This window comes from Anoplolepis gracilipes, chromosome 17 (genome assembly GCF_047496725.1).
Source record: "Anoplolepis gracilipes chromosome 17, ASM4749672v1, whole genome shotgun sequence".
Taxonomy (NCBI): Eukaryota; Metazoa; Arthropoda; class Insecta; order Hymenoptera; family Formicidae; genus Anoplolepis; species Anoplolepis gracilipes.
Genome location: NC_132986.1, coordinates 7,505,607 through 7,530,536, shown reverse-complemented (window position 1 = coordinate 7,530,536; position 24,930 = coordinate 7,505,607). Strand labels below are relative to the sequence as shown.

At 38.5% G+C, this 24,930-nt stretch overlaps 2 protein-coding genes and 1 long non-coding RNA gene across 14 annotated transcripts in view; 2 read left to right on the top strand and 1 right to left on the bottom strand.

Moving 5' to 3' along the window:
• The window catches only part of Toc (toucan), a 54,151-nt gene that overhangs the window by 3,466 nt on the left and 25,755 nt on the right, over window positions 1–24,930 (bottom strand). For 2 of the 8 annotated variants that reach the window (XM_072909284.1, XM_072909286.1), the window contains exons 3-12: window positions 19,369–19,443; window positions 10,495–10,705; window positions 10,288–10,396; window positions 9,295–10,156; window positions 8,781–9,214; window positions 8,339–8,448; window positions 5,531–5,659; window positions 3,540–3,635; window positions 973–1,133; window positions 695–890 (exon numbers count right to left, since the gene is read on the bottom strand). In XM_072909284.1, the coding sequence (XP_072765385.1) occupies window positions 695–890; window positions 973–1,133; window positions 3,540–3,635; window positions 5,531–5,659; window positions 8,339–8,448; window positions 8,781–9,214; window positions 9,295–10,156; window positions 10,288–10,396; window positions 10,495–10,705; window positions 19,369–19,443 (2,383 nt within the window). Of the gene's footprint in view, window positions 1–694; window positions 891–972; window positions 1,134–3,539; window positions 3,636–5,530; window positions 5,660–8,338; window positions 8,449–8,780; window positions 9,215–9,294; window positions 10,157–10,287; window positions 10,397–10,494; window positions 10,706–13,044; window positions 13,437–14,983; window positions 15,549–15,664; window positions 15,794–15,853; window positions 16,000–18,746; window positions 18,799–19,368; window positions 19,444–24,930 lie in introns of those variants that run through there. The other 6 variants (XM_072909280.1, XM_072909281.1, XM_072909282.1 and 3 more) reach the window with 6 other exon arrangements.
• LOC140675167 (uncharacterized) lies at window positions 10,666–11,548 on the top strand. Its single transcript, XR_012048339.1, has 3 exons — window positions 10,666–10,799; window positions 10,881–11,189; window positions 11,318–11,548. It is a non-coding gene; the product is annotated as an uncharacterized lncRNA (long non-coding RNA).
• Window positions 16,825–24,839, top strand: Ttv (exostosin glycosyltransferase 1 ttv). 5 transcript variants are annotated; one of them, XM_072909294.1, is made up of 8 exons: window positions 16,825–17,135; window positions 19,801–20,846; window positions 20,950–21,151; window positions 21,251–21,370; window positions 21,443–21,673; window positions 21,757–22,023; window positions 22,098–22,348; window positions 22,424–24,839. In XM_072909294.1, the coding sequence occupies exons 2-8, from the start codon at window positions 19,963–19,965 to the stop codon at window positions 22,602–22,604; spliced, it is 2,136 nt and encodes a 711-aa protein (XP_072765395.1). In that variant the 5' UTR covers window positions 16,825–17,135; window positions 19,801–19,962; the 3' UTR covers window positions 22,605–24,839. The 5 variants fall into 5 exon arrangements, with proteins under 5 accessions (XP_072765395.1, XP_072765394.1, XP_072765393.1 ...); XM_072909293.1 differs by lacking the exon at window positions 16,825–17,135 and adding an exon at window positions 17,142–17,625; XM_072909292.1 differs by lacking the exon at window positions 16,825–17,135 and adding an exon at window positions 18,797–19,390.

Sequence of the window (24,930 nt, the reverse complement as noted above, 5' to 3'; positions counted from 1 at the left end):
TTATACAAATAAAAATTGTCCTATTTAACATGTCTAATATTATGTCTAATATATTTAAAAGAAATTTACTTGTTAATAAATAAATTAATTACATAATAATAAGAATTCTACAATTTTTTATTTAAGTTTTATAATATAAATATATTTTGTTGCAGTTACCAACGCTTAAAATTGAAAAGCTAAAGTATATACAAACGGCTAAACCGAGAACACGTATCGAATCTATAATTAGCGGGCATTGAAACGTTGAACGTTACGTGAGAACTAAATTAAGAACAAAATCCTTTTGCGCGGCGAGTGTTCAAAATATCTCTATCTTTTTTAACAAAAAAAAAAGAGTAGAAAGGGCGAAAGACAGAATTTGGTAGAATTAATCGTATAGATTCGAGTTACGCGTAGGCACTGCTGAATCGTTCACTTTAATTTAAAATTGTTCCACTTTATGCAGGCATGATGACTTATGCACCGACATTAGGACGATTATGCTCGTTTACACCACATGAATAATATTCATTGCCATTGATATTTTGCGCGCGCTCGATATAATTTGTTTTGCGGCGCAAAATGCCGCGAATAATTTCTCTTTTTTTATCTACGAATATTGCGTCATCGCGTGCTTTCAAAATGTACATACGATTAGCGAAAGATTTTTTTCAAACGGAAAATTAACAGGTATATACTGAATTACACTTACACTCGTCGCGAAGCTGGTCAAGATCTTTATTGTGATCCTCCCTCTCCGCTTCGAGTCTCTCCTCCATACTGACACATCTCGCGCGTAAATTGTCGACCTCCAAAAGCACACTCGAACGTTCGTTCTTCATCTTCTCGCAATCGATCTTCAGCTTCTCGAAATCCTTTTTCAATTGGGGAGTAGCGAATGCATCCAGCTGAAAGATAGTGTTACCATTAATTCGCGCACATTTTTTTTATGTTAAGTGACAAACAACAAATATAATAATAAACACGTACCTCAAACGCCAAGTAGTGTACGGTCACCGCAAGCGCCTGCGCGGCTCTTTCCGCGCGAAAATCTTCGTAAGGTGCAGTGGTTTGCGCGGCCTGATCCCGCGTCTCCGGTGATGTCCTCCCCGTAAAGGTGTTGTTATGGTGAGCTTCCTTAGACTCACGATCTGTAATCAGCGTCGTCATCGGGCATCACCAAACTGATTACGTGCAAAAAAAAAAAAAAAAGAAAAAAAAACACGACACTCAAATGTATCGGCTAGACTGGCCCACCCACTCTGACGGTATGAATGAATCGGCCCACGTGCCGCCAATCTACATAAGTATCTTGATCGCACGTAATGTACATGGACTTCGCGCTCTGTCCTCTATTACCCTCTTTCGTTCGTGACAACTCGGAGAGGTCAATATATAATTCCGAGAAGAAGAAATAATTTTTACATGCGTTTACTTAAGTCTCAATTCAATCGTCTTTACACATAGAGTTCTGTATGTATGAAAGAGAGTTTGATGAGGGAAAAGTCGATGGAAAACAACTTGGAAAGTCGAAATACTCGTTTTATCTTTGTTCGACTCGATTACCTGTCAGGACTTTGACAGGTGACACACATACACATACACATACACAAACACACACATGGAGAAATCGCGGCTTATTGAACGAGCGGAACAGCCGTCATTTCGCGGTAGTTTACGTCATGTCCTGTTTTACAAAACTCGCGAAACGGACCTCTCTTTTCTCTCACGTATTAAAGCACGCGATTGTCATCCAAGTTTGTCATTGAATGAAGAGACATCGTGTTAAGGTCAAACGTGTGCGACGCAGTCCCAATTGCGGGAGTGCCAAAAGAATAGCCTCGGTGATTATGCTCTGTGTCCGTGAGCAGTGGCCAAGAAAATTCGTTTCCTATACGTGTCTCCTGGCACTTGATATCTCCCCTCCATCATGCTCTCATACGTCAGAAAAACTCAGGTATTTTGGGAACGAATCTACGTAGCACGCGTGTCGGCAGATTTATCACTAACAGTGCGACGTAAACAAATTCGAATACTGATTGTACAATTGACGAATACGTGACATTTGAACGAACGAAACGTTTGTCAACCACCTTCGACGACAAGAATAATGTTCGGTTCGTCCTCTGTTAGGTCTCAACGATAAACATTCCGCGCGCAATCTTCTAATCAGCAACGTCATTTGTAACAATCTGCTGGCCGAGTTCGCGCTTCGACTGAATTAGCACGAGCCACGGGCTACCTCAGAGAGCTCTTTATGCGTCTCCCACCCCATGTCCAGTCCGTCTTCTTACTGTCTCTTCCTAAACACTCCCCTACCCTACGCAAGGTGGAATCGCCAACACTAAAAAGCGCTGAAAGCATAGATGGACAACGCAATTTTTCCAACATGAGGCAAACCTTCCCGGATAAAGAGGTTTTTCTTGCGGAAAAAAACCGTTAGACCTGAAAAAAATCACGTTTCTAATTCTTGTGCATTTCTATACGCCTGAAGAAAAATCTACCTGAGTTTTCGAACGAGAAAACACAGATAGACACAATGCCACGCGATTGGCTATCAAATAAAAAATTTTTCTACTACTTTACAATCAATCATGTGACATTATATCTACGTACGTTTTTCTTTAAAGTTTAGTTGACGAGCTAAACTAAAATCCCTCGTCGTCAATCTTCTCTCTAGTAAAATTCTCGCAGTAATCGTATACTTCCGGCGTCCTTGGAACCGCCGCACGTCGAATAAGTCGAGTTTTCTGATTTGGAATCGACCGCCCTTAGATGGGAGGAAACGAGCGCGTGTTCATGCTTACTTACGGTCGTCGAACATCGACGTGTATAAAACGTCTCTTACGTCAGGATGAATGCCGAACGTGCAAGAACGACGAATGCAATCGCGACGATTATCCCTTCAAATACAACGCATCCTTTCAAGCTCTACTCTTTAACTTCACACAACAGAGATCGTTGAACTCGCATAAACTGCTTTCGCTATATTCTATATTATTCAGAACGAATACCGGATCTTGATAAGGATCTCTCTTTCTCTCTCCTTTTCTCTTTCACGATAGAAGCCAATTGGAGCCTAGACTAGGTCAAAGTGCTGGTGAATTTTTGACAAGTTTCGAAAGGAAAGCCCCTCCCCCCCCCCCCGACAGAGGCGCCGGGTAAACAGGTTGAGTTTTTAGCGTCAGGGATTATTGAGTGAAAGCTGTGACTTTCTTCAAAACGACAAGAAGACTTGTACAGACCGATATGTACGCATGTAGGTACATATGTACAATAGGTAAAGAACGAGCGATGCACTGAGTAAATTAAATGTACTTGACTGTATATACGTGATGTATATGTGGGTGTGTTGCAGAATAATCGTGGGAAGTTTTTAGAAACTAACTGCCATAATAAAGCAACACAGTTAATGGATTATTGGAAAGCATAATGTGCGAATAATACTAATTTAACTCTGTTGTTTGCAAAATGGTGAATATAACGGAACAGCGGTCCTTTGATGTTATTGTATTTTAATTGGCGAAGGAATTTGCTCGAGGAACAATCGTACGTACCTTTTATTGACGGCGCGGAGGATTTCTGTTTCGCCGTAGCGTTAGCCGCTAATCTCCTTGTTATCGCGGGCTTTCGCGCTGACGGCGGACTCTTCTCTGTAAAGAGAATATGTTGCGTTAACGAGAGCATGTTAAACACTAACCGGTAGTACTTGCGAGCTCGCGCGTACCGGCAAGCGTACGAGTACCGTACGCCGAGAACCGTTTAATCGCTTATATGAGATAAGGGAAGTTCAAGTATAAATATATACCTACATGTGTATATATGCATAAAGTGTCCCATATAAATAGATTATAAACCGTATTACTTGTCAAAAACTAAGCATTTTTTTTCTATTGGCAAAATTTCCGGAAGTGCATCGCTTTTGAGATATCTCATTTTTTAAATATGTTAATACAATGTAATTATTTCTTGATTCTTCGTATAAAGTGTTGATAATTTTGTTATAATTAAATCTGATATTAGTATTTTTTTATAATAAAACGCTTATGGAAATTTTATTCGAGCTGACATAAAGAAAAGTTTCCTTATTGCAGCAAAATGTACTTTGCATCTCAGATATAAACAAAGTTAAATAGAATAGTTAATACTTATATACATATATATATATATATGAAGTATACTTTATACAGAGCGTCCCAGAATTCGCGGACACAGAATGCACAGCGTGATTTTCCGTGCCAAAAGAAGCAACTTTTTCCTCAGGAAAAATGTCGAGGTATCAATAATTTTCCTGTTATAAGCAATTGAAAAAAAAAAACAGGTTTTTTTGCAAACCAAACTTTGTAGAATTAAATTTAATTGTAGAATTAAAATTAATTTGTAGAATTAAAAGATTAACACAATTATATTCTTTAGTTAATTTTATGTGGAGTTTACTTTATTAAAATTTTTATTTATGATCTAGTTACAGAGATATATAATAGCAAAATTTGGAGACTAGCAAAAAAATGATAACTTTTCTCGAGACATTTTCGCTGAGGAAAAAGTTGCTTCCTTTGGCACGGACAATTACGCTGTGCATTCTGTGTCCGCGAATTCTAGGACACTCTGTATAGACTTAATTATTAGACTCATTATTAATTTTTATACAAATCATTTACAAAGGGTAAAAAAAAAAAAAAACAACAAATGCACTACGCCGGTATTGAAAAAAAAAAAAAGAAATATCTTTTCAAAATATTAAAAGAATATCAAAAAGAAAGAAAAATATAAAAAGAAATATCTCAAAAAGATGCATTTAAAAAATTTACTAAACATGTGATAATTTCAAATTGTCGATCTATAAAGATTCAGGACTTTGTAAAAAGCCGACGACGTTTACACAATTTAATACAAATTTAAAATCGATTCACGTACAACTGGATGAAAAGTTAGGTCATTTTAATGAATATAATTAACATGCGCCGGCGGTAAGGCAAAGTACCGTTAAAGTTCCGACCTACGTGAAAAAAAGATAGGCCTGAGAAATAGAATATATTGAACATGATTATTTGCACAAAGATCTTGAGGATTTAAATAGCGATTCGCGTAAAATGGTCAAATCTCAACAAGAATTTCTCCGTTCTTCGTTCCGCCTTTATTTTGAGGGAAAGTAGCAATGCACAAATATATTCTAAACCAGACTGTGAATGACGATACCGCACACTGCTCTTCTCTCTCTATCGTTTGCTTAATAAGAAAAAGTGAAATTTTCGAAAATATTCTAATGCGCGTTATTTAATATGCGGTTCTACTATTTTATGAATCCGCAAACCGGTAGATGCAATGGCAGTTTGGTCAAGCTAGTCTTGGGGATAAGAGACGGCTCTCTCTTTTCATCGTGTCGCTCGTCATGGTAGCGGAGCTCCGGCCGGAAATACGCGACGGTGCTCTCGTTCCTCTGCGCTCTTCTCCCCTCCCTCTTGATTATTAAAGCGATATTATACACGCACGGACGTAGTTATCTAATGATCTCGAATGACAATCTGTGACAGGCACATATATTTACCAAGTTCGACCGTCGTCACGTCGATGCAGTTCTTTTTCGAGTCGAAACTGTTCACACGGACCTGATGATGATTTGCGTGGCCATTCGAGACGAATCTCCTGGGTGGGTTGGTGGACGTCGGCGATCTCTCTGAAAATAACGCGCGATATAAAATTAAATGTATACTCTTTGGGAAAAATCGAGATTGCACAGATTAAATGAATAGCAGAAATAAACGCGACAGATGGTCTTCGATTCAACTATAACAACGCACGCCGGAAGAATCACCGTTATACGGCCATCGAATCAATCTTCTACCTCGTTTGAAGCTGCCTAGACGCATCTTCGCCGAGTCTCGGGTAAAGTCCGTCCTCCTCGAAAGCGAGGATCTGTCCTTTGATCCTTGCTGTCCCATCTCGTCCGTGTATTGTGCACGTTGAGTTCTTCAACAATGTCTTCCCATTATAATCCGAAAGTAGAATCGTCCGTGTTTCCCGTCGACGAGAGTACGACTGGCCTCACGCGTGCCTTCATCCCGTCGTACTTGCTCGCGAATCGAGCGTGAGAATCGCTCTGGTGTATGTATACGGCCGTCGCCGCCGTCGTGGCGACGTTCTCCAAGCCGGTATATACAACGGGCATCTTCCGGATGAGTCGCTCGCCACCGTCTATCGATTGCGACGCGTTGTTTGTCTTCAAGCTCTTATATCACAGCCGCTCCGCTCGATACATCACCGTATATCTCTCGCATTATTTTACTTTAGACATCCGACACTCATCACGATCAGACACCGTATCGCTTTATTGTATCACGTATCAGCACAACCACCATACAACTCCGTGCAATTCTAAACTACACGGCAAATATCGTTCTGACTGATTATTCCTGGTCGTCGAAAGCTCTCGCGCAATCTCGCGTGGGCTCAGCAGCAGCAGCAGCAGCAGCCACCGATTTCGATTGCGTAAGTTCGCGCAGGACGAATCGAGGGACCGGTAGTCGTCGTCGCGTACCGATACTCGTCGACCTTGGTCGCAACGCACGTGGTCGTCGCTCGATCGAATACACCTGTCGCCGCCGACGAAGGTGGGGACGAGGCTGACAAAGGCAGGAAGGCATCCTCTTCGCCAACGTGCGACGAAGATGCACGACAGCGGAGGTGCATAGCGAGCTAAGGTAGAAAGCAAGCACGACGAAAGCCTCCGAGAAGAGGCCGGAAATAAACGGCGAATGGCGTTGACCCGTGCAGCTGGTGCTCGATGTGTGCCGTTAATGCGGGCTTAGGTATCGCATGCAGGTAGACGATCGGTATGTACGACAGGTAAATTACGGTGGTGTACACAGTTGAGATGCAGGCAGTGAAACATCGTCGCCCTCAAATTGCACGGCACGGCGACGTATAACGGAGATGTCAAATCCCGGTGAGGTGACAGGTGGGGACGGTAGGTCCCGACGAATATATAGCGGCCGAAAGAACAGAGTATATAAATCGCGGAGAATATTCAAATATAGCGAAATACATATATATTGATTTATAAAAGTTTGTAAAAAAATTTTTGCTAATTACATGCCCGCGTATGTAAATCGGCACGTGTGCACCGTGGCGGTAAAAGGAATGAAGAGAAGGCAACGCGACGGGAAATAGGTCATACATATATCGAGAACAGGCAAGACAACTCCTCTCTCTCTTCTCGTGTACCCATGTACATACACTTGCGTCCAAGGGAACCTTCGTATCCGGGGCACCTCCCGGAGAAGAAATATTGCAGCACCTCCTTCTCTCAGCGAGAATCAAAAAGAGAGGAATCAATGTTCGGTCCAAAAAACTGTCGTCTGGATAATCACGCGATATTCACGGTCACTCGATGGCTTATCCACTGGCAACGCATTAAGTTGTCATCGGGCTATCCACTTTTCTCACTCTCTTTTTCTCTCCCCGAATAGGTTCACGTTATGCGTTGCTACGCATTCTCCGTTGACCCGATTTTGCGAGAGCAAGTGAGAAGTACTAGGTGTGTGTTCCATGAGAGAAAGACCGACGAGCGTAGGCGACGAGGGGCTAATGTATCAAAGATACATGCGCGCATTTCACATATATATGTATGTATATATAGGTATATGTATACACGATCCAACACGAGATCCGCCGAGGACTACCGACCACCGGATGGATGCGACTGCGGCGAAGCTGCGCGATGCGCAGCTTCCTCCTCCGTACAATGGAAGCAAAACGACGACGCTACGTTCTCCAGTGGCGCCGATAAAAGGGGCAATAAAGTTTCTCTAGGTCTCCTCGGCGACCGAGAGCTTTTACTGCCACGGGTCGATAAGGAGACCTCGCCTTTCTCTCCGGTAGGTAAGCTACACGTAGCGGAACGAGAGAGGATCTCTCCTATTTGCGTGTATTTCCTTTTTCTCGAGATAAAATATTCATCTTTACTAGGCAATTGTGTTTTTCAAATACGTTCAAAGATTCTGATAAGATTATATCGTCTTGCAAACTTTGATATAAAATAAATTGTGTTTCTTTATTCGTTTTAAATAAGAATAATGCTTCTAAGTTATCTACTTGAAAGTGTATCGAAAACTATGTGAAATAATGTTGTATTTGCTTTTCTGATTAAATACAAAAACAGAATTTTTAACAGTAACATGATAAGTCACACGGTCAGAAAACTATAAACTGGAGAGTATAAGAAAATATTTCTCATTATACTCGTATTTATTCAAAGATTCATTCATCATATACAACGATAATTACAAAAGTTCTCATACATGTGACTCAATATGTTCCGTCAAATTTTTTAAATATGAATGTTGATGCTACTTACTTGATATATCTTTACTCGGGCCACTGCTGAGATCGCTCATGGAACTACGAACAGAACTTCTGGCCGTTTCCTGCGTCGGTGATTTCATTTCTTGCCAACCGCGTGTTCTCCTAAGATTCAGAAATATTTTTAATATAGTTTATGATGACATAAGAAGATTCTTATGAGAAGAAGAAAAAGTAAGTCGATTTTATAATAAAAAATAAACGGATTTAATCAATTTTTTGACAATTATTATTATTATAAATAGATATCTCGCTGTACTGTCGGCTGTTTCTCTAACTCTTAACGATGTTACGTGTCATTACGTACATACATATTTTGACATATTTATGTATGTACGCAACGATAATGTCATCATTAAAAGTTAGAGAAACGACCTACTCGTAAAAATAATATCTGCATCATTCGTTACTTTGAATAAACTTGATTTAAGCCTCACCGTTTGTCCTTATTGTTATTGTTGTTTGCATCACCGGCCTTCTTCGACGTTGGTCTCGCGGCAGGCGATAAAGTGAGGTTTTGCAATACCCTCGATTTTACTTCTTTCCTAACTGACCTTGTTCTTTGTTCATTTTTACCAGCTTCTATCTTGTTCATTACAGCATCCCAGCGACCACCCTTCCTAGTTGATCTTTGAGAGCGTCTCGCCTCCTTTTCCGCATCATCTTTCGAAGACGACTCGATCATTGCCTTAATCTTCGAAACGACGTTTCTCTTTGGCATTTTATACTTTTTCAAAGGCACCGAATCAGCCTTGCTTTGTGGTTTGGGCCTAATGTTCTCATTATTTTCAACTTTCTCGATTGCCATAGCTTCAGCGGAGGCCGTTGTGTCGGTTATACTATTTGTATCGTCCGACGCCTTTATGGGATTCTACAAGTGTTTTATGTATGAATGACATTTTGAGAAGAGAATTTATATGTAAAAACTACATATCGTGTATTCACACGTACCTGTAAATAATCCATGATAACATTCGCTGCAACTGGCGTAGGTTGACTCCTCTGAGAAAGCTCAGTATCCCCGGTATCAGGGGTATGATCGTCGTTTTCTTCCAACGCTTGTTCACCGGGCGCCTGCAACTTGTCCAAATCCGAGTAAATTCCACTAGAGTCCATTTCTTCTCCGGTGAAGCTAGGGCATACGCGTTCGCCTGGTGCGCAGAACAGCGTGCCGTCGATTACTTGTGCCTTCCTGTCGCCTCGCACAATCTCCTCGTGCGCGTCTGCGTCGCTCTCAGTGAAGAAGTCCGAATCAGTCATCGGGTCTTGACGACAGGGTGCGGGAAGATTGACCGGCGGCACTGCCATAGATGGTGGATCCGCACCGCGACTGGCTGGTCTCGAATTCTCACCGTCTCCCTGGTAGCCCGCTTCGAGACTAGTTATGCTCGTGACTGACGTTACGAAGCTCACCGGCACGGTATTACCGCCCCTAATCGGCTCCACGGGTTTAGGGTCGAGTGGTAATTCCTCTGGTGAGGGTGTCCTTTCGCTACAGCCCTCTTCGGCAGGTTCCACATCAACTAACGGCCTCGTGGAAGCGGACGCTCGGGTCAACGCTAATTTTGAGCCGGCCGAACCAGTGAGATTCTCGCACGATGGTGTCCTGGAACACTCCAACGCCACTGTGAAATCTGTCATCTGGTCCGGCGTCAGTATACCGAGACTTTCGTCGTGCTCGAAGGAGTTCTGCTTATTAAGCATCAAATAATGTGGCGTTGCGCTCGCATCATTGTAATTTCCCAGACCCGATTCTACGAGACAAGTATCGCCGACATCTTCAATCATGCTCAGCTGAGAGTCTTCGAGTAACCTATCGTGAGAAAAGAAAAATATAAAAAATGCAGTAATTATGATGAAGCTACTATATATATATATATATATATATATATATATATATTTAAAAATTTATATATAAATTAATTTATATTTAATAATTTATACCTGAATAAGTTACTTTTCTCCTCGCTGAGGTGCACCAACTGTTGCACTTCATTCTTGTCAATGTCCCATCCTGGTGATATCGTGAATGTCTGATCTGCTGCTGAATCAGCTGAAATATGAAATTCATTTCGCATACGTCAGCCACATTAAGTGAAAGCATACATATTATCGTAATTATTATAAATATAAATTCATGTGCTCAATTACTTTTGATGGTAGGCGACGATGTCGTGAATCCCGAGAACTTTTCCCGCTGAGTAGGAGATTCGTCCTCGGTGTTAACGAACTGAAAGCATCCCGAAAAGATAGTGGATCGGCGACTTCCCGACAAGAGCCTCGATGCCTCGAGTACTCTCGATTTCGGAAAGAACGACGGTCGAGCTGCCCGTGGAACAGGTATCCGGCTCTCCCCTACGTTCTGCAAACAAAATAGCGCGGGTGTGAGCGCGATTTCTTCTCGAGTCACGCAAAGATTCATCCTGGTAGGAATGATGGAAAATGAGTGTTTCTAGGTAATTAATAAAATTAATCACTGCTCATTATGCGAGTAGTTCGCGCGTACTTTAGTAATTATCTTTCTTTTTCTTTTCAAGGTCAGTTGATAAATTCGACCCGACGAGCACGATAGTCCGTTGCCCTTGGCCCACCTCCAAATAATAGCTCCACCCCTCGAAAGATGAATCAGAAATGTCACAGTTGCTTAATTTAATTTTAGTTCGTGACTCTACGCGGTTCTTTTTCTTTCTCTTTCACGAGTACTCCTTCTTTGTCCTCTTAAATACAAACGGTCGCTTGTCGCGATTTTGTACGGTTCTTCATCTCATCATCACGTAACGAGTATACGTAACACGCTCAACGAGGAACGAATACAATTACGTTAATTACTAAACTTGTCCTTTCAGGTCTGTATGTGCAATATATATCATGTTGCTTTACAAATAATTCGGTTTGGTTTTTTTTCCAATAATCTATGCGTATTTCTTATCAAAACGAGACAAAATTATGCTAGCGTGTCTGCGGACAATAGCAGGTATATCATCATTGATGTTCTCCCTGATGGCGATGCGAGAAACGGGACACCTACGTAACCGACGATACAACGTGTTGAACGTGTGGATGAACGTGCTGAGAACTAGGTTACTGCGAACCGCTACACGAGGTCGTATCCCGACTGTAAATTACCGGCATATTCCTTCTTCTATCTTCGAACCACGCATGTATTAGAAATTCGAAATAATCGCGACTTCTGTGAAAATATGCAGCGACAATTCTATTTACCATTCATTAATTCTATTTAGCATTGAATCTAATCTCTCCTCAATTTATCTGTAGACATAATAAATATTTTTTATGTCACGAAATAAAAATGTATACATAAAAAAAAAAAATTATGCCGGACCATGCAGACAGAACTTGTTTTTACCCGTGATAAACGTGCGGTTTTTTCCTCTCTGCTACTGGTGTGTTTTTGTTAAAACTAACAGAAGCCACGCGAAACGGTAATGTAATGGGTCAGCAATCATCACGGTCACATCAGCGTGTCTGTCTGTGTGCCTTTCACACATCTCTTTAGAGCTCATTCGCGTTATTGAAATTTACATTTTCTTCGCGTAAACACGTGTTTTTAACGTGCAAGTCTATCCAAGAGTAACGTACACACTAGAAGATGTCGGAGACTGACTATGTCGTAGTAATAAAATGCCAAGGTGAATAAAAAGGAAAAAAAAAAAATCGGCGAGTTAGTGAGCGGAATCGTTTGCGATTCTGATGATGTGAAATGGGAGAACGTGAGTCGAATTGAGAAATGACGAATAAATTTTGCATGTTGAGTGAGCGATAACGGATATCGAGAACATCAGTTTATCCTTCGAAGCCTTAATTCCCGCCAATTTGTGCCGACACGCGTCCGACAGTCATGGTTTGTTACTTTTCCAAGACGTGGAAACCGCTCGCGCGTTTTAACCGCATCCGAGTGCTTCTCTCTCTCTCTCTCTCTCTCTCTTTCTCTCGGATGAATTATATAAAGACAATTTTAACAGCATTCTCGCGCACGAGTCTCATTCAAGAGCGTTAAATCTCTGGGTGTTCTCAAGAGTGTCGGCGATATCTCTTCTCCTTTCTCGCCTAAGGGGGCGATCAGAGGTAGAGACCGAATAATGATAATTTACGGTTTTCATCAGTATACCGGTTTCAACTGCAGGTATATAAAGATCGCTGGGACGGTATATTATACTGCGGAATTTTTCCCCATGCGCCCCGCAATTTTACTCAATTCATACGTTGTGCAATTAAGTTAATGCGCGTGACAGAACACGATGACTTGTGTAACACGGGCTATTGGCGGCGTAGCTTGCTCTCGCGCGGTGCGATTGATTATAATCTCAATAAAATACATACCACGGCACACGTTCGTGATCGACTGCCGACAACACAAACTGTGTCTACGATAAGACTACACACAAATAGAAAGTATCTTTAACGCATCTTTCATTATATTTGCCTATTTTAAAGACAATAAAAACTTAAAGTTACATTAAAGTTCATTTTTGAGATATATTGCATCCACATATGTTACTTTCAATTAATATTCTTTCATATTAATAACACTAACATAATTCACTTATCTAATATTGCACGACTTGTAATTTTGAACCGTTATTAATGTCAATGTCAACAGTTTGCCGAATGATATAAACATTACAGCGTATTATCAGTTATAGGATTCAATAGATGTAAAACGTGGCAAAATTTATATACCTCGTCGAGTTTAACTTTAAAATGCACTGAAGTATCAAAATGCATAATCTTCGTAGATAAGCTATCGCAAATGTTATTGTTAACATTATTTCAATGCCTGTTTTTCGCGAGTCCGGGATTGATAAGAATCCGTAGATTGAAATTATCGATTATTTCAACTCCCCAGATGTACATACACTCACAAACAGATTCGTTAACACGATATAATTAATTTCAATAGACTTCATTGGCACAATCTTCCTTAATAAGTCGTATAAATTGTCATACGTGGAATGTGGTGTGAGCGATGGCTTATTTTTTTTTTTTTTTTTTTTTCACTTAATACTCAAAGTTTTCAGCAAGTAAAAAAAATTTACAGCAAGTTGTGTTGAACATTAAAAACAAACAAGTAAACAACATACCCCGTGTTATCAGCATTTCTCACACGACACTGACTGGCTTGCAAAACTTTCCACACACACACACACCGAGCGTCGCAATTTCCCTGACAGAAAAATAGAAGGGGGGAGGAGCGGGGGGGGGGGGCGAAAAAAGAAACAAAGAGAGAGGATTCTCGCAACGTAAGCTCGTAAAGCACGGAGGATCGATAACGACTAACGACAGGCGGGTCGCGGAATCGTGTTGCGGCCGACGCGGCGTGTACGACAATAAAACATTCCGGATCCGCTTCGCGATCCCCGGCTACACCTGCTTGTGTTCCTCTACCACCACCGCCACCGCCAGGCGCGTATCCGCGGCCTCGCGTCGCGACCGTCCATCGCATCGAGCGGGAGCGAGCGAGCGAGCATACGCACCGACGGTGCGTGTCGACGATGACGATGACGACAATTACTCTATTCTGTCTTGGAACACGCGGCCTCTCTGCACTCACCAAGCCGTAAATCCGTCGCGTACGCGACGAGCGTGTACAATGAAATGTCTCAAACGTGATTTTTTTTTTTTTTTTTTTTTTTTTGTATTGTGAATGCGTTCTGCGTAACACTTGATTTCTCTGAAAGATATTGTATATTATATTCTTGTTCTACTTGTCGGAAAAAAATAAAATTACAATTGAAATTCGCCTACGTTGCTTCACATTTAATGGACTTAAAGATAAGTTTTGTTAAAGTCTCTTGCATTATTTGTCATTTGATATATTTATTATGCATATGTATATTTCGATATACGATATTGGAAGGATTGTTAGTACCGTGCGTATTCGCGCGTGTAGAAAATGGAACACTGGGAAATTCGCCAATGTCCAGATTATCTATCCGCGTCTGCGCTGTTCAAGTGTGGAGCGTGTTGCTCTTCAATTATGTAAAAGTAGCATCACACATACACACACACACACACACACACACACACACACACACGTACTTTGCTCGCGTGCATGCGATCCACAACTGTAGATCATTTCGTAATATTATCATTTGCTGTTTTTTTTTTCTTCCCTAAACTACAGGAACCTCTGATTACACAATATACGGTTCGCGTGGATCGGCTATATTAATATACGCGCCACAGCTTAATCATGACGAAATCAAAATGATTACCCTTTGCAATTGATGTATGAAGCCTAATGGTACGAAAATTAATTTAAAAAAAGAATTGCAGACTAAATCGCGCGTCATTTTCTCAACAGCTGTCTATGTAAATACATATATATATATAATCACAAATAAATATTGTTTTCGTTTATATAATTCTTATATTAGTTTTTTCCCCTTCTCTTTCTCTCTTCCTCGTGCAACTTTTCGCCTTTCTTCTTCGCGTTAATACGTGTTACGAAATATCCTACTGTTAACGATTACAGTTATTTGCTCGACATTTTGCCGGTTATTGACTTTACTCGTCATTGACAGTCAACCTGAAGAACATATTTCGATTCGACATGCATTACGTATATATTTGATTCGGGGCTCAATCTCTCTTTCTCCCTTTTCGTTCCGGGACTTACCTTAGCCATATCGTGGGTGGGACCGCGGCGATTCGGCACTCGACACTTATCCCTCGCAGTTCCCGGACGCGCGTTCCTCGTTCGTGGATAAGGGCGTTTCGTCGAATCGCATGCCCCCCCGTCGCCGTCGTCGTTCTCGACGTTTAACTTTCGGGGCCGCGAATACGCAATAGCCGATTCTCCGTTCTCCGTTGACTCCACGTATCCCCGTCGTTCGACTCTCGCAAATGATGCGACGCCTCGCACACGCGACGACGCTCTCGACGTCGGCGTCGTCGACGACAATGTTATTGATCGACGCCGCGCGGAGGCGTCGCTGTCCGTCGTTGTATCGCGGCGGACGACGCGGGAGCGGGAGGAGGGGCACAAGGGTGGGAGGCGGGGAGGCCGTGGATTCACCATCGAAATACTCTTGCCGATGTTCGGGCAGCGGGAGGGGGTAGGGAAAATCGCCACCCTCGAATCTCGAATTGAGACGCGCTTGTATATATGCCGCGAGATTGTCACACGCGGCACTTCACACGACGACTGAAGGTCCCGCGGACATTCTCCGACATGCCGGTCCCTGTCAAAACAAGAGCAGAGTGATGCGCGAAAACATTATGCTCATCGTTTGCGACGGTAGTTCAACAGTAAATTCTCAATGTCAACAACGAAAGAATAACAAATTTTAATACTTGCCGTGGGAAAAACGACGGTGAAATCTCCTTTATCTTGAAATAATAACAAAGTAACGGCTATCATAAATGTAATACAAATATCTCGCATTATCTTTCGAATTTTCGCAGCTTCGTAATCACGTTCATGATCTTGGTTAGGGCTATCACGCGAGTAAGTAAATATTACACAAGGGAAATATCTCTGACTCACCATTTTGACATCACAGCTTAGTATTGACTATAGGTAATGCTCTATGTGTGTTATATTTTACTCTCTGTACTGTATAATTGCGCTTTACGATTAAGTTACTCGCAAAGGGTTGTGAAGGACACGTTAATCGATATATTGACGTATTCACGATTCGCGCGCATTATTCACTCGATTCGTAGCGCCATCAGCTGTGCACAGCAAAAATCGGAATTAACTTGTTCGACGACGCAGTTGTTGGTAATGTCAATCTCTTTTTTATCTCGGCAGTCAAATTTCACGAATATATATCTATATAGATAAAATGCGGTCTCACGTTGAAATTGTTTTGTCCAGATCATTTTTTTTCTGACAGTTTCCACAAATTTAACCGTTCAATATGCATAAATCAATAATACAAAAAATAATATAAATCTAAATAAATAATACAATAATATGTTGATATATATCGATTAATACGTTGTAAGTCGAATTGCGCTATTTAATTAGCAATATATAATTGGTAAATTTTAAAATTTTCTTCGAAAAAACAAATAAAAATATGTACTTTTCTTTCGTGAATTTTTATGCCGATTATATATTTACGGAAGAGTTAATATTAATATCTGCTTTGATGGTCTAGCAAAAGAGACACAGAACAGTATAATCGATTTCACAGACTTCATTTAACTTGAATCTGTCTTTATGATTGAACATTTATGTTTCTTTAGATCTGTAAATAACTTGTTTATGTATTAATAATTACATTATAGCGGTATTATCTGCAAGTAATACCGCATAATCGTTTTTCTTGAGATATAGACGCATTTAAATTCGCGGAAATCGCGCATCGCATATTTAATCTTTGACACAAACATGCTTTTTTATGAGATCGTAATATATTGATAATCATAATTGACAACATGTGTGTTTTTTTTTTTTTTTTTTTTTTTTATTAACTATTCCAACTACCATGTTTTTCCAACTTACAGTGGTACCTTTGATTCGTATTCGTAATATGATTCTACGCTCGTATTCAGACATTAATTTTTATCGGAATAATTAAGCAGCTGATAGTTATAATTTAATGACGTTTTTTTTTCTCATCAAAAGGCTAACGAAGACGACTCGAAGAAGATTCCGCTAAGTCCGGTCAAAATAATAAGACAAGTGAGAAAGCAAATATCTCCAATTGCGTAACAATAGTCGAGTACAAATTCATCGTGATCGGCAAAAAAAAAAGCTTACCTTGCGAATATTATGCAAACCGCATACGTGTGTCGATACATGTTGTGGCATCAATAAGGTAAAACTTTCATAATTTTTTCTATTCACAAGGCACGGCATTTATATATGACTTTATACGTTTATACATGTCAAAGTACAAACTAGTGCGACACGATCGACGTTGGGAAGATGACGACGCGACTTTCCAGACGAATGTCTGAATGTGTTTCGAAGATACGAGGCGAATAAGATAATTAAAATTAATTTTTTAATTTTAATTTTATTTAATTTGTAATTTTCACGTGTGTTCTGTTTAAGTCACTTTTCTTTACTCAAAATTTCTCGTAATTAAGAGTGTAGTAAGCAGTATTAAAGGGATATTATTCACCGGTCGGATCGAATAGGACCACTGCGTTAGTTCTTTAAGTTGACATACATCAGCTGATATTTTCGATTGCAATTTGTGTTGAGTTTTACAAAAGGAAGAGTTGTAGCAGCGAGAACTGCAAGAATTTGCAATTTATCCGACTTGTTGGGAAGATAATTTCTTGAATAGATCGGCTTATTACGTAAGTATCCGAGAATCAATGTCAATTGTCAATTATTTGGTATCGATCATCGAAATTGTTTCGCTCTTATCATTCACGATTCATTGATATGTATGTATGTGTGTTAACGAGAAATAGTTATTAAATTGCAAATCGTCTGCATCCGCTTCTGCAACGTCAAGTAACGAACTACCTTGTGCGTCATTGAGACAGACACGATAGCACAAAGCGTGATATTTATAATAATAATCTTTCCCTGTATAGAGTATCCCATAAAACACATAAATTGATACTATCAGGTGTATATTTCTTATCGAAAGTTCAACATCTTTTTCTTTCGACAAAAGTTTCGGAAATGTACCATTTTTTTAAAAATATCTCATTTTTTAATTTGTTAATATTACTTAGTGCATTTGTCTCTTGATCCTTATTCTGTTACTACGTATAATAAATAATTTTTCGTGTAAAAATGTTTATAATATAATTCTGTCTACTATTATGCCTAATATTTTTCTAATGAAATATTTGGAGAAATTTTATTTGACATGAAAATTTGGAAAATATAAATGTAGTTTTCAACTTTTGTCTCATTATATTATTCTATGTTCAATCGTGAAAAAAGAAATATTTCGAAATGCTCTTTAAAAAAGTGTGAAAAGATTGAAAAATATAAGATATATCTCGAAAACTTTGTATTTTTAGAAATTTTGGAAAATATTTATTTTTTGACAAGGAATATGATAGTTTATCAATCTCTATCTATATAGGAAACTTTGTATAAATAAATTTTACAACTATAAACACTGGTACATTCAATAAATTTTAAATAAATTATGAGCACATCAATAATTGAGATGCGTTAAATTAAATATTTTATGCATATATTCGCACGTAAATATTAGCAGATTCAGATTGTGTGACGAAAAATCACACAATAAACAACCGAGTTTGAAAAAAAAAAATTTGTAAATCTCCATTCTCTCTCTCTCTCTCTCACTCTCTCTAAACATATTCGTGTAATTTTTGAGAAAATCATTTGGTTCGTAAGAAAATCCTTGTCAAACTCCCGCGCGTCGCGCCGCCGTTTCGCCTGTCGCTCTCACGAGGCAACGAACGTCAGCGAACGTCAAGTACATACATACCATACATACGTGATTCGGAGAGGTAGACGATTTGCCAGTCTAATCGTTTCAACGTCATCGCACGTAATTCTCGCGTTGCATTTTAAACCAATGATTCGATGGATCGCGGCGTGCAATGATCTTGCACCAGCGGGCGTTCGTCGATCAATGTCACGCGTGTCGATCCGTCACCGGCCGAAAATGCGAATGGGCGTAAAATCGCCGGCGGGCTCGACGACGTCGTACGTCGCGCTTACCAACTAACCTATCAATATCTAACGATGCGTCGACGGGGTGTGCTCGTAGATATGGTGTATCGCTCGTAAAAGAGATCGTCATGAGTCGCGACGTTCGCACATGCCGTTCGACGGCGACGTGGATCGAATCCGATACGATCGCTGAACGCGCGAATTCCGGATCGTGCTGTTTATAGGTTATGCTCCTGATCTCCGCAGCAGTTAACAGTACGATACTGTCACGTATTTACGCGCGATATACGCGTATATACGCATCCTAAGTGTGTATCATTGAAAATACTACGCGTAAATAGTGCGAAATTTATCCACGGCGTATCATAGTTCGCACGGTTCGTCATGTGTCTCGCGAAGGTCAGGCCGTTTGAGCCCTTCCTGTCAACAGCTACCTTCTGTCTCGGTTTCAAGCAGGTAAATATTTTCCTCCAAGTCCCACTTCGAATCACGTTGTATTCATCTTCCATCTGTAAAAAACGTTCAATATCATTATTATTCTATGATTATAGTTTATCGTTGGAACAGAATAATAATGAGTCGTATAATAAAGTATCATATGCATCTATCATTCGTGTCATTATCATAATAGTGCTCTTACGTGCCAAATGTTTTGTTATTTCCCTTTTATACTATTAAATATTTGTACATTATTCATGTTTTAAATATATATATATATATATATATATATATATATGTATAAGGGTTTTCTTCAAACTTGATTTGGATTTAAAATTTATTAATGTTAATATATTTTGTCATTCTTGTAAATAAATATATAGAGGCAATAAACATATAGATAATGTGAAATCTTTATTTTGTTACAGCAATACAAAAAAGCAAGCGTGACTACATTTTGGAGGAATTTTTGAATTACATAAATCACTATAGTTACAATGTACTTGTGACTAAATAGCGGATCTTTTACATTGAAAATAATGCTTAGAATCATCATATATCTTTGTATAACCTGACTGTAAATTTTGAAAATGCAAGCCAAGAAACGCTATCTATTATTGTTTGTAACATGCGCGTTTCTTGGTTATTGTTATTTCGGTGGATATCGTTTGAAAAGTGAAAAATGGACAGGCAGATCTCAGTTGCCTTACGAGCGATTGCCTTCATATTTAAGTCTAAACGAAGAGTTCTATGACAAAGATTTAAAGACATCCAGCGGAACATTAGCTATGTCTCAACGTGCAAGGCATTGCCGCATGGAAACTTGCTTTGACTTTACCAGATGCAAGCAAGGTTTTACCGTATATGTGTATCCAGTTGAGGAAGCGATAAGTCCGTTATACCAAAAAATATTAAATGTTATCACAGAATCAAGATATTACACATCAGACCCAGCACGGGCATGTATATTTGTCTTAGCCCTGGATACATTAGATAGAGATCCTTTATCCACTGAGTTTGTACACAATCTTCCCTCTAAACTGTTGCATTTGCCATATTGGAATAACGGAAGAAATCATCTGATATTTAACTTATACTCTGGTACATGGCCAGATTATGCAGAAGAATCGCTAGCCTTTGATGTGGGTTATGCGATGCTTGCTAAAGCCAGCATGTCCATCTTCAGACATAGGCCAGACTTTGACATATCGATACCTCTGTTTGGTAAACAACATCCGGAACGTGGTGGAGAATCCGGCCAAGCGTTAGAAAATAATTTTCCTAATAATAAGAAATATGTCGCAGCTTTTAAGGGGAAACGATACGTACATGGTATTGGATCTGAAACGAGAAATGCTCTCTATCATTTACATAATGGTAAAGATTTGGTATTTGTTACAACCTGCCGTCATGGAAAAGCTTGGAGAGAATTGCAGGATGAACATTGTCAACAAGATAATCAGGAATACGATACGTAAGTAGCAATCTGTATAAATACTAAAATCGTTTATTGAATCACAAATTAACATTATTTTATTAGTGAGACCAACATGTAAATCGCATGTTTTTTTTTGCAGGTACGACTATGAGATTTTATTAATGAATGCAACATTTTGTCTGGTTCCGCGAGGACGACGATTGGGCAGTTTTCGATTTCTAGAAGCTTTGCGGGCAGGATGTATTCCAGTTATTTTAAGTAATGGTTGGGCTCTTCCCTTTCACGAGCGTATCGATTGGACTCAGGCTGCCATATTTTCCGATGAGAGATTATTACTTCAAGTAAATTGAAATCCAAAAATGCATTCAAGCATATCTCGAAATATAATTTTATTTTGTTTTGCGAAAAGTATAATAAGTAAAGTTCTATAAATTTTACAGATTCCAGATATAGTACGATCCGTGTCTAATGTACAAATTCTTAAATTACGACAGCAAACGCAATTCTTATGGGAAAGATATTTTTCATCTATCGAAAAGATTGTATTCACCGCGTTTGAGGTAATTGTCCATTCATATTCAATTTATTAATTTTGTTTGCGATCTTTCTATTAATTATAATTATCAATTTAGAATATTCGCGAGCGTTTGCCATGGGAAGGCGCGCGAGAAAGAATTGTCTGGAATACCAGTCCTGGAGCACTGGTGATATTGCCACAATTTGCCGACAGCCAACAAGAACTTCCCTTTTCAAACAGTAATCCTGGTAACACTTTCACTGCCATAATTTATTCGCAATTGGGATCTACTGCAGTTCTTTATCGCCTGCTTCGAAGTCTGGCAAAAAGCAAGTACCTAGATAAGGTAAGTCTACATTCATACAATATATTTTTTGCTATATCCTTTTTTGACGTTTTATTATATTATAACACGTTACTTTATTTAAGATAATACTTATGTGGAATTCGGACATTTCGGTGCCAAGGAAACCACGTTGGCAAGGTATCAAAGCGTCAATCCACATTGTCGCGGTTGACGGTATATCCCAACGTTTTTATCCTCATCCGTTAATCAAAACTAGTGCCATATTGTCGCTCGATGAAGACGCTACTCTAAATACTGACGAGATTGACTTCGCTTTTACTGTTTGGCGATCGTTTCCTGATCGAATAGTAGGATATCCAGCGAGATCTCATTATTGGGATGATTCAAAGGTATCATGTAGTCCGCATTTTGTCTAGTTTGTATTGTTTTTCTAATTTAATTTACATTGATTTTATATTCAAAGCGGTCCTGGGGTTACACCAGTAAATGGACAAACGACTATAGTATCATTCTTACTGGTGCCGCTTTCTATCATCGCTACTATAATACTTTGTATACCGAGTTATTGAGCTCGACCCTCCATAAGACCGTGGAGCAGTCGCAAAATTGCGAGGATATACTCATGAACTTTCTGGTGAGTCACGTTACACGAAGACCGCCCATTAAAGTGACGCAGCGCAAGCTATACAAGGACACTGCAGTAGCTGGGATCAGGTGGGTGTTGCTTCTTATCGTTACGGTTAGCGTTCGTTATCGTTATTCCTAATACACGTGCCACTTTGATTTCAGATCTCCGTGGAACGATCCGGATCATTTCATACAACGGCAAACATGTATGAATACATTTGTCGCCGTTTTCGGGTATATGCCTCTATTGCGATCTAACATGCGACTGGATCCCGTTCTGTTCAAAGACTCTGTAAGTAATCTGCGCAAAAAGTATAGGCAAATTGAATTAGTTAGCAACTAGGATTGTACACGTTGTACTCGATTTTTTGTGCGCGCAAACTATTTAATTTTACAAGCGCGCTTGACGCAAAGTCTGTGTTGCGATACGATATTAGATCTGTTTTTTAACTGTTAATTTACTTATCTTTTTGTGTATTTAAAAGTTTATATTGAGAATTTTAAGCAGAGGAAAAGGAGAAAGAAATATAGTTAAAAAAAAGCAGATCTATTATCCTCATGGTGCGAATATGCGAGTAATATATAAAATGTATGGGGAACATTTGAGCGTTTACGGTATCTATGCTATATTATCATGTCATTGGGCAGTAAATCAAAGTCCATTATCCAGCAAGGACATACAGTGATATCTTGCGATTTATTTGCGAGTACTTTTGTACAAATTGTAGAACAAATTGTAGAATTGTAACAATGCAGTTTCTATTTGACGATATATCTCGCATAGCTATTATCCGCTGCGCGAGACAGCATTTAATTGATGTACATACAAATTGTTTTATAATTATTAATAAGAAAAATGTTATTTAACATAAGCACTTTTCACACTGATCATTGAAATAATTTAAATGGATTAATAGAATCATTGAATCATTGGTTTGATAAAAACAAAGGAAAAATTAAAAAATCAAATTTTTCCGATGTGTGTGTTTTTGTACATTGATTATCTTGCTAATGCTTGAAATATAAAAAGCAAACAGATGTATTGTTTGTACGTATAATGATATTTGTAATCATGGAAATTTGCATATGTTTTTCTATCCGAATAAATGTATTTCGTATAATCGTTCTTAGATTTGGAAAATGTAAGAAATTGAAGAAGTCTAGAATAGACTTTGTTAAGTGCTTTTAGTAGTGGTGCGTGAAAGTCAATATTTGTATCATGGAAAGACGCGGAGAGAGAAGCAAGATTCATTTATATTTCAAATAATTGTAAAGATATTAGGATTTAATGAGATTATATATATATATATCGATATATCGACTTTTCTTGATATAGTAGTAAGTAATTTTGGTGTTGTATGATTTATATAGCGTCGCGTTACTAATCCCTTTTTTGCATCTCTCTTTTAGAGAGGAATTCTTACAGTTCGTATATTTGAACTTAATTATAAGCACTTTGTATCCAACAAAGAGATTACGTCAATTTATTCAACTTATGCACAATATTTAGTATATATTGTCGCATATGTTGTACTGTTTATTTTGTGATCGCATTTTACTGATTGCACTGATTTAAGAGTGCATTGAAAATTCCACAGTTTAGCATATTTATTCGAATACTGCCGAGTTCTCAGGAACATGTTTGAAAAAAAGAAAAATTTCTCTGTCAAGGCGTCACAACAATATCTAGTCGTTTACACCGATATACGCTGTTACACGATGGGAAAAATAATATGTAATCCCTCAGAAGAAATATAATATGGCATCTATATTCGTCTTATCCGTTATGAAAACGGAAGCTATCTATATGTGATATGTTTTGAATTATTGTGTGCTTCATAGTCGAGAAGAATATTAAATAAAGTTTATAAAGTATAATTTTTATAAGAATATAAAGTAACATTCTTATAAGAATTATAATTGTAATTACACAAATTTTAATTATTATTATAATTGTAAGAATTATAATATTATATTATAATTATATGATTATATATATAATTATTAGAATTATTATATAATTATATAATTCTTATATATTTTATAATATATTTCTGCAAAGTTTTTATGGAGCGTATGCGTTGCAATCAAAAGCGATCGCAAATTAATTAAAATCTGTATTATATTTTTATTCATAATATTGTAACTACATTATTCATTAATTCTAATAATTGGTTTCTCGATCGTATTTGATTTGTATCAACTGATAAATGTTTGTAAATTAGTATCTAGATGTATATAGAATTCTCTCGATATAATAATCTATCATTTGATTACTCGACGAACAATCCTATGCAAATATATTTTAAATCATTATTGGTCATTGTGAAGACGAACATAATCTCTGTACAAAAGAAATAATTCTGTATAATGATCGCGGATATTTTGATTCTATTTGATATGAGGCAGTGATTCTCTGATTTGTTAAACATTTTTTCCATATAATCGTTAAACTGCGCAAAAATAACGTAATATATAATAAGATAGTATTAGTCATTTTATATGGAAAAGAAATAAACTGTTTTGTACAAAAAAGGTGCTGCGTTTGAAGATAATAATAATTATTATAACCGATTAATTTTTTTATATTACATAAAAATTCCCTGTGATGCTAGTTATAAAAAAATTAAGAGAACAATTACTGATATGTGACATCTAGTAATAATAAT

Bases quoted from the DNA above. Each gene is read 5' to 3' on its own strand.
- Ttv (XM_072909294.1), top strand. From the start codon at position 19,963: ATGCAAGCCAAGAAACGCTATCTATTATTGTTTGTAACATGCGCGTTT. The intron at 21,674-21,756 runs GTAAGTCTACAT...ACTTTATTTAAG, and splicing joins AAAGCAAGTACCTAGATAAG to ATAATACTTATGTGGAATTC. The intron at 22,349-22,423 runs GTGGGTGTTGCT...CTTTGATTTCAG, and splicing joins ACTGCAGTAGCTGGGATCAG to ATCTCCGTGGAACGATCCGG.